General features: G+C 39.3%; 1 protein-coding gene across 1 annotated transcript in view; it reads right to left on the minus strand.

Moving 5' to 3' along the window:
- Nucleotides 1–10,000, minus strand: part of LOC135214365 (synaptotagmin-4-like) — a gene marked incomplete in the record, with an annotated part of 167,165 nt that overhangs the window by 15,974 nt on the left and 141,191 nt on the right. Inside the window, 1 exon segment of the mRNA XM_064248595.1 lies at nucleotides 1,149–1,370. Coding sequence (XP_064104665.1) covers nucleotides 1,149–1,370 — 222 coding nt within the window.

Consider the following 10,000-nt stretch of genomic DNA (forward strand, 5'->3'; position numbering starts at 1 on the left):
AGAATGAAAGTCGAGAGAGTGGTTGTGCTAGGTGACGGTAACGCAAATATGTGAAAGACGCGACAAGAGAGCGTCTTGTAGAAGTGTGTTTGGAAGTTGGCCGGTTTGCTGGAAATACATGGCTCCTGCACAAGGATAAATGAAGGTCGAAAAAGTGTTAAGACTGCGAATTCGTTCAGTGTAAGTTGAAGAATAAGGTGATGGTTGTAATAGCAAGAAAAGTAGTGGCAGGATGTATATTTGATCACTGTTTATTTGAAGGAAGTAATGAGAGTTAAAATGAGGAAATGGAAGAAAAATAGGTTAGGGTTAAAAAGAACGTGTGAGAAGAGACTAAAATACTCAGATGAGGGTCACGCGAGTGTTTGTGGCAGGATGAAGGTAGGAGGAGACGTTAAGCAAAGGAAAATTACGGATACTTTGGGGTACAATCGCGAAACGGAAGAGAATACAGGAAGACTGATAAGGTGGCCAAGAAAAAGAAGAGATGATAAGTAAGCACGCACTATAAAGGGGCGAGAAGGTGAGCACTGACTTTTGGGAGAAATTTGTTCTATAAAGGATGTAAATGCAGAGAAAGGCTAAAGGGCAAATGCAATTTTGATATAATAGACGCAAATGGGGAACTCTGTCTGAAGAGAATGGAGACCCCTCGGTCGATGGGCATTTTTATAATCAGATGAAAGTCTAAGAAATAAAGATGTAGGATTGAATCCTGCAAGAGCGGAAGGTGTGAAAAATGATCAAATTCGAAGAGAGATGATGGAGAGAAGACAAGAGAGACGAGAGAGAGGAAGAGAGAGAAGGAGAAGAGAGGAGGAAGGAGGAGAAAAAGACAAAGAAGAGAGATAGAGAGGAGGATGAATACAGCAAGAGCGGAAGTTGTGAAAAATAATCAAATTCGAAGAGAAGGATGAATAGAGAGAGAGAGAGAGATTCGAGAGAGATGAAATAGAGAGAGAGAGAGAGAGAGAGAGAGAGACCGAGGAGAGGGGAGAGGAGAGAGAGAGAGAGGCGTAGATGTAGGATGAATCCCGCAAGAGCGGAAGGTGTGAAAAATGATCAAATTCGAAGAGAAGGATGAACAGAGAGAGAGAGAGAGAGAGAGAGAGAGAGAGAGAGAGAGACGTAGATTAATCTGAACTGACCTCCGGGCGGTGTTTTGGCCCCAGTGGGGGAGGGCGACTTCTTCAGGTAGTGACTTTGTCCCGCGGGGTTCTTGACCGCCGTGGGGCGCCTCAGGGTGACGGTCCTCTCACTGAGCTTCTTGTGTCCGGACCTCCTCCGGTAGCACACCCAGGTCACGGTCCCTACCAGCAAGAGAAGGGCGGCAGCTCCGATGCTCACGCCCACCACGCCCGACGTCGACACTGCAGAAGGGGACAATAGATTTTAATGACGGATGTCAAGCTGGTAGAAACTTCGAAAATTCCTTGCGTTTTAATAACTAACATTTTTATGTATTTATTGTGTTGATTCATTAATTCTTCAAATTAATATGTGAGATCTCTTCTTATTGTTTTTCCCTTTACTTTCTCTTTACTTTCTAATGAACGCCATAATATACTTTGGAAGATTTGAATTTCAAGTCATTGGCACCTTTGGTGGGTTTGTTCCACAGAAATAGGGTTCACATAAATAATAATAATAATAATAATAATAATAATAATAATAATAATAATAATAATAATAATAATAATAATAATAATAATAAACAAACTTAGACTGGGAAGCATTATTTCACAAGAAATACAAACCTCATACAGAAAAACGAAGGCATATTATTAAAAGACAGAAAAACGAAGGTATATTATCAAGAGGCTAACAGCATTAAAAATAAATACATTGATCAGCATAAAGACAAATCCCTACTGAAACATGCTAACATTACCAAACTTACCTCAATAAACTGACGATAACCGTACGCGAGTCTATTCTCTCTCTTGCAAACAGTACCCCATACCTACCGCTATTACTTTCGTAATACGCGACCGCTGTCTTAATTAGCCATCGCCAATTTCCATCAACTGCTTTTTAGATCATGCACTTGCTTAAATATCTTGGATGTTTAAATCCCGGCTTCAGAATGACTGTCAGAGAGAATATAAATGTATAGTATCCCCCCGTCGTGAGACAAAACTTTCTAAACGCTGACACCATCCAACGAGTTCCTAATCAAAGCAAAGGGATTTTTTGTTTTTTTTCTCTCTTTTTGCCTCTGCTTACCTCCTCCTCCCTCGCCACTCACCAACCCTTCCCTATCCATCATCCCACGTCACCTCATTCCCTCACCCAAAGGAGAAAGAAGGGGGAGGGGAGGGGAGGGTGGGTTGAGAGCCCCCCCTCCTACTCCCCCTCACTCCAACACCTACGGCTCCACCGAAAAAAAAAACCCCTTCATTTAACGAGAGCTATTCCTGATGTCTGCGTCCCATTTCCATCTAATTAAATTTCGGATGAGGGGGTGAGGGCATAACCCCCCCCCCTCCCCCTTCCACTCCTGCCGTAATCAGCTGGCACATATAACACACACACACACACACACACACACACACACACACACACACACACTCGCTATCTCTCTCTTTCTCTCTTTCTTTTGAAGTTTGATCATTAGTTATCTTAAGAGTCAACACCAAGTGTTTTTTTTTTTTTTTTTTTTACTCTCCTTTGACCTTTTATTAGCGAAGTTATCGTTAGTAAAAACGACAATACTTATCATTTTATTATATCCAATACTTATTGTTTTATCATAACCAATTTTTATTATTTTATCATATCCAATTTTTATTACTTCATCATATCCAATTTTTATAAGTAGTGGTATGGATATTATTCCTGCTTTCTTTACAGAGGTATTGTCGCTGTGTAAATACCCATTCATTCATAGGTACTTAAAACCGATATCTTTTGTAAAATATGAATGTAAATTCAGCCACAGAAGAGTTGTGGCTGTCTCTATAAAATAAATAAAAAATAATCTATAAAAAATACGTGCATTACTGAAAATTAACCTTTACACCTAAACATATTTCCAGAACAAGACGCAGGAAAAACAAAAAAAAAAAAAGGGTAAGACAATACAAAAAGCCCGGAATTCATGGTCCTCCAGAGACACGCCCCCTAATCTCGCGACACCTCTTGTCAGAAAGGTCACCACCAAGTGACTCCTTCAGATAAATCTCGACGGGTGGTCCTCGTTCGTTCTCGTACGTACGCTTCCTGATCGTGTGCACCGAGGCGTGACCTCCTCCTCCTCCTCCTCCCCTCCTCCCTTCTTTCTTTGTTGCTTGGTTATTCTGGTCTGTCTGGATTTGGGGCATTGCACTCCATCGGTTTCGACGTGATTATTTCTCTCTCTCTCTCTCTCTCTCATGAAGGAGTTGATTAGTTTGGCGTCTATAGCAACAAATGAAATAGTTTCATAGATATACCTCTTACACTTCCTATGCATAAATATATACGAGAGAGAGAGAGAGAGAGAGAGAGAGAGAGAGAGAGAGAGAGAGAGAGAGAGGGGGGGGGCGCCATTAAAGTTGCATTCGATAAGGGTCAATAATTCAGACTCGCTCACCATCCCACGAAGCAGACGCAAATTACACATCACCAACAACAACAACAAAAAACAACATTCAATTCAAATGAAGCAGACAGTTTTCAAATGTTACAAGAAGAAGAAGAAGAAGAAGAAGAAGAAGAAGAAGAAGAAGAGAGAGAGAGAGAGAGAGAGAGAGAGAGAGAGAGAGACATCTTCCTTTCTCCCAAAAGTTCTTGGAAATCGTTCAGTCTCACCTTCGCAAACCATTTCCTGTTTGTAAACAAACAGCTTCTGCTTCTTCTTCTTCTTCATCTTCTTCAACCCTTTGTCTTATATTTCTCGGAAGGAGGTAAGGGTATATAGGTGGTGGTGTTAAGGGGCACGGGAGGGAGGGAGGAGGAAGAGGGAGGGAGGGAGGAGGAGGGAGGATCTAGGAAAGGGCAGGAAGGCTTAAATTAATCACAAGAAATTCAAGACTTTTTTTTTTTTTTTTTTTTTTTTTTTTTTTGATTTTTTTTTTTTTTTTTTTTTTTGAGCTTCTCAGACCTTACGATCAATGGGTATAAGCTCTTTCAGAATATGCGCGCACTTTAATACTAGAGTTTACTAAAACGACAGGAGAAATGTCAAGTGTACTGAGACACCCAGAGGAAGTCTTTCATGGTTCCTTTGAGATTAGGGCTCTCTTATTTTTCGTAAATGGTGTTATTTTTTCTATATATATATATATATATATATAATAATATATTATATATATATGTATATATATACATACACACACACACACACACACACACACATATATATATATATATATATATATATATATATATATATATACGTTTATATATATGAGCAGAAGGCTATAATATGCCTTGATATGTGTGTATGTAAGAGAGAGAGAGAGAGAGAGAGAGAGAGAGAGAGAGAGAGAGAGAGAGAGAGAGAGAGAGAGAGAGAGTGTTCGTATTGGCCGAATGTGCTTCTACCTGCACGAAACAACAATGACCATTCCAACAATAAATAATATATCAAAGTTAATTGTGTATGTCCGACTGATTACACAATCGTATACATATACATATATACACACAAACACACACAGACACAGACACACATTCAAATATTGAAAGTTACTGCTCCCTTTAAGTCATTTACATATTCAAAATAAAATAAAATGTAGAGCCTATACAATTGAGACAGAAGACCAAGCGCTGGAACCTACGAGGTCGCTCAGCGCTGGAAGGAAAATTGAGATCTAAGAAGTTAGGAGAACGTTGAGGGAAGTAAGATGGAAGGAAGAGAATATGAAAGGAGGTACAGTAAAAGGAATGAATGACTCGAGATGCAGCCAGGGGCCGAAGGGGCTCTGCGAAGAACCTTAATGAATGCCTACAGTGCACCTTAAATCTTTTTAGAAGGAGAGAAAAAAGAAGAAATACAAGACTGATGAAAAATGTGGAAATTCTGAATACTTCCTTCGACTTGACGACTTGGTTGAATATATCTTTTTTTTCGAGGCATAATATTTTCTCTCTCTCTCTCTCTCTCTCTCTCTCTCTCTCTCTCTCTCTCTCTCTCTCTCTCTCTCTGTGTGTGTGGGCTCCTTCCCCCGTCCTTCCGTCGAGTCTTCTGAATTGCTTGACATTTTGCGACGGATGTACGCACCCGCAAGCGGATAGTATTTTTTTTTTTTTGGGGGGGCGACTCAAACCTTTTAGATCTGACATGGAAAGAAGAAGGTATCTGGAAGAGTTACAGCACCGTGCGATATATATATATATATATATATATATATATATATATATATATATTATATATAACGTATATATATACACATTATATATATATATATATATATATACATATACCTATATATATATTATATATATATATATATATGATATATATACATACATACATACATACATATATATGTATGAATAATATATTATAATATATATATAGGTAGATATATAATGAATTAAATATATATATATATATGTAAGTGTTTGCATAATAATAATATGGAATGTTAGTCCATATATATAAAAGATTGCTTGCAGGAATGTGATCAGACTAGAGACGCTAAAGATGACGTATACAATAAGTATGTAGGCTAAGATAACATGCCGTCACCTGTAGTCATTCAATTGTTTATAAACATTAGTCCAAGCTCCCTGCTTGAGACAACTACCCCGACCTATAATTCAAACGGCCTACGTGATCTGTAGCGTGTCTCATGATTGTGTGTTCGTATGTAACTATGTCATTTGTATGTATGTTCATATGTTCGAACTACTGTCTGTTCCTTCATAACTTGTAACAGAGATGGTAGACAGGCAGAACAGAGTTAGCTATCGTCATTAGAAGACCTGTATCTCTTTACCTAAGCTTTATCATGTAGAGAGAACAGAAGTAGCCATCATCATTGGCAGAAGCGATCAAGCTATCGTTATTAGAAGACTTGTACAATCATATCTGATCTTCAGCATGTAAAACTTCAGAAGAATATATCTATTTTTATACTTCGTGTTTTCTACAAGAACCTCCTCACCATGAGTTTAACACATCATCGTCGTAACCATGAAGATAATACCGACTTCGTAAGTGATCTACAAACCCCAAGTCACTCCCATGAATATGGAAGTGCAATACCAACCGACTTAGCGTAAAATTATCGCAAGTCTAACATTACCTCATAGGGCGCCTTATCATACAGGCACGAACCCTAATATATATATATATATATATGAATATATATATATATATATATATATATATATATATATCTATATATATATATGTGTGTGTGTGTGTGTGTGTGTGTATGTGTGTGTGCGTGTGTGTATATGATATATACATACGTATAAATGTATATATATACACATATAAACAATTTGAATTCATACAAATGTACATATGAATAATTTTAATTCACGCAAACAACCGCAAAGCATGTCTGACCACGAGATAAAATAAAAAAAAAATGAAATAAATAAATAAATAAAAACCCACGATAATGCGATGCGGAATTCCGCATATCTACCATGCGGACACCATTTGTTACGTAAGAAAAAGAAAGAGTGGTCTTGTGAGCTTTGTCGCGTACACGCGTGTGCGTTCTTAATAGGAGCAGCGGCGTAGTACAATGTTTACACTCCGAAAATCTCCCTGAATTTAAGTCTGGATTTTTCGTAAACTCGATGTTGAGATGGCCGGGCGAACATTAAGCCACAGCTCTAAAGGCGGGATGCTAGCGAGCGAGCCTCATGGTTTGGGAGAGCGTGCTCGACTGTTTGCTTGCTTCAAGTTCTCTTCTTCTGCCAATATTCTCCTAGTTGGGAGGGCTTGTGACTTCCTACTACTACTACTACTACTACTACTACTACTACTACTACTACTACTACTAATAATAATAATAATAATAATAATGCCATTCATAAGTCTGTTCTAATGATGGGATTGAATGATAAAAGAAACACACGAGTATCAATCACATCAGTCACAACTGAAATAACTGAATAAATATTCATCAACACAAATCCGAGGTTTCATGTGACAAGATGCAGACGAAGGGTCACGAATGCATAAATGTATGGTAACACACACACACACATGTATATATGCGTGTGTGTAAGTTAAATGTTACTCCACGATTATAAATGAACTTTTTTGTTTTTTAACTTGTATTATCTGGAAACGCAACACAACACATAAGTTATAGAGAGAGAGAGAGAGAGAGAGAGAGAGAGAGAGAGAGAAGAGAGAGAGAGAGAGAGAGAATAGCCTCTTATGAAAACATATGTATAATGAACTCCACATGAAAATGAATGACTAATTGCAATACATGGACAACTGCTATGCACTCAACGCACACTGAATTGGCTAGCAACCAACACAATGGCAATCAAGCAATTCTCTGCGTTCGATTATTCACTCTGCACAAGATGAACGGGGTTCATCTTTTGAAAAAAAAAATTATATGTATAATACTACAAAGATGAACCTTATTAATACAGATTAGACTTGTTAGGGGGCCACTGACTGGTAATTCAAAATGTTCTATATTAACAGGGTTCATCTGAGTGTATGCGAATAGACGAGCTCTCTCTCTCTCTCTCTCTCTCTCTCTCTCTCTCTCTAAATAAGTCAACACGCACACACATACATATATAGATATATATATATCACACATTTCCACAGGTGAAAAATCAGAAGGGGGTGTAGGTCCTGACCGGTTTCGACTTTATTTCCAAGCCATCGACGACATGATCGCATGCTAAAGTGATTATAACCACCATATATATATATATATATATATATATATATATATATATATATATATATATATATATATATATATATATATATATATATTATAAATAAGGGAAGGAAATATTCCAGTTAAGTGGCAAAGGGTGCGGGAGTAATATAATTAAAAAGTCTGGCATGTGTTTTGACAGCTAATTGACTGGGAGGCTTCCTTAGGGACACTGGTGGGAGATCCCGCGCCTCAAAGTCATCTCACGCTCCATGGAATGGGAGAGGAGGAGGAGGAGGAGAAGAGACAGAGATAGGGACGAGGAAGTGAAGAGTACGTGAGGAAGAGGAAGAAGAAGAAGAAGAAGAGGAGGAGGAGGAGGAGGAGGAGGAAGGGAAAAGATGGAGGAGGAGGAGGAGGAGAAAGAAAGAGTACGAAAGGAAGAGGGAGAAGAAAAAGAAGGATAGAGAAGGAGGAACAAGAAGAGACAGAGATAGCGATAAGGAAGTGAAGAGTAACTGAGAAAGAAGAGGAGGAGGAAGGGAAAGGATGGAAGAGGAGGAAGAGGAAGAGAAAGAAAGAGTACGAACGGAAGAGGGAGAAGAAAAAGAAGGATAGAGGAGGAGGAACAAGAAGAGACAAAAGAGGAGGAGGAGGAGGAGGAGGAAGGGAAAGGATGGAAGAGGAGGAGGAGGAAGAGAAATAAAGAGTACGAAAGGAAGAGCGAGAAGAAAAAGAAGGATAGAGGAGGAGGAACAAGAAGAGGAGGAGGAGGAACAAGAAGAGGAGGAGGAGGAGGAGGAAGGGAAAGGATGGAAGAGGAGGAGGAGGAGGAGGAGGAGACAGAAAGAGTACGAAAGGAAGAGAGAGAAGAAAAAGAAGGATAGAGGAGGAGGAACAAGAAGAGACAGAGACAGGGACGAGGAAGTGAAGAGTAAGTGAGGAAGAGGAGGAAGTAAAGAAAGGAGTAAGAGAGGAATAAAAGAAAGCAATGGGTTATGGGGAAATATGGATTGGTGAGAGAAATAAGAAAAGGGTGATCACAACCTGCCCATTTGGATGAAGAAGTTTATTTACTTTTTTGTTTTTAGTTCGTTGTATTACTGAAAATAAACGATATTGTCATATTTCAAACTTCTAAAGTATCATCAATTTGTGTATATCTAATATATACTTGTTAACATATTACTCGACTGTTTATCATTTGACATTTTGATGGCGCCAGAGAATTCTCGAAGGGTTGCAAACAGGCCGATTGATAGACGTACAGACAGATAGACAAATAGACGAATAGATAGATAGAAAGATAGACAGACAGACACACGGACTGACCTCACTCATGAACAAGAAAGGAGCCCAGCGCTTCCGGAACAATACGAAACAATCCTAAAGTGGAGTAAAGTCTTCTGGTGCTACCCTGGGGCGGCCTTCTCTCTCTCTCTCTCTCTCTCTCTCTCTCTCTCTCTCTCTCTCTCTCTCTCTCTCTCATTCCTTCTTGGTGCTGTTATGGATGGTTGTTTTTCGCCAGAAGTTTTCGGGAGGAGGGAGGGTGGAAATAAGTCAAACATTTTCGCTAACTTAGTTTTGGGAACAACGAGAAGCCTACAGAACTCGGTGCTTGGAGAGAGAGAGAGAGAGAGAGAGAGAGAGAGAGAGAGAGAGAGAGAGAGAGAGAGAGAGGCTTTTCCGTTGTGACAGCGCAAAGCCCAAAGCGATTATCCTAACAGGCCTTGCACGGTCATGCAATCTTGGAGACCTATAAACAGAAAAATGGCCTACAGATCCCATCATGGAACTCCTCCTCAAAAGTATCGAATTTTTTCTGTCCTCGCGTACGAGCAGAAGCGGACATAGGAGTGCTTCAGAGAGAGAGAGAGAGAGAGAGAGAGAGAGAGAGAGAGAGAGAGAGAGAGAGAGAGTGGAATATACTTCTCATATAGTTACTAAGAGCTAAGTCTGGAAAGAGAGTGAGTGGAAGGTACCTTTCAGAAAGTGGCTGAGAGAGAGAGAGAGAGAGAGAGAGAGAGAGAGAGAGAGAGAGAGAGAGAGAGAGAGAGAGAGAGAGAGAGAGAGAGAGACTCCATAACTGAGGGCAAATAGACGATGAAGACGAGGAGATACCATCGCCTATTCCATATTATAAATGCTGAACACATCACCACGGCTACAATACCTATTAAAAGTGCTGTCCTGGTTTA

The sequence above is a fragment of the Macrobrachium nipponense genome, chromosome 45, assembly GCF_015104395.2.
Source record: "Macrobrachium nipponense isolate FS-2020 chromosome 45, ASM1510439v2, whole genome shotgun sequence".
Classification (NCBI taxonomy): domain Eukaryota; kingdom Metazoa; phylum Arthropoda; class Malacostraca; order Decapoda; family Palaemonidae; genus Macrobrachium; species Macrobrachium nipponense.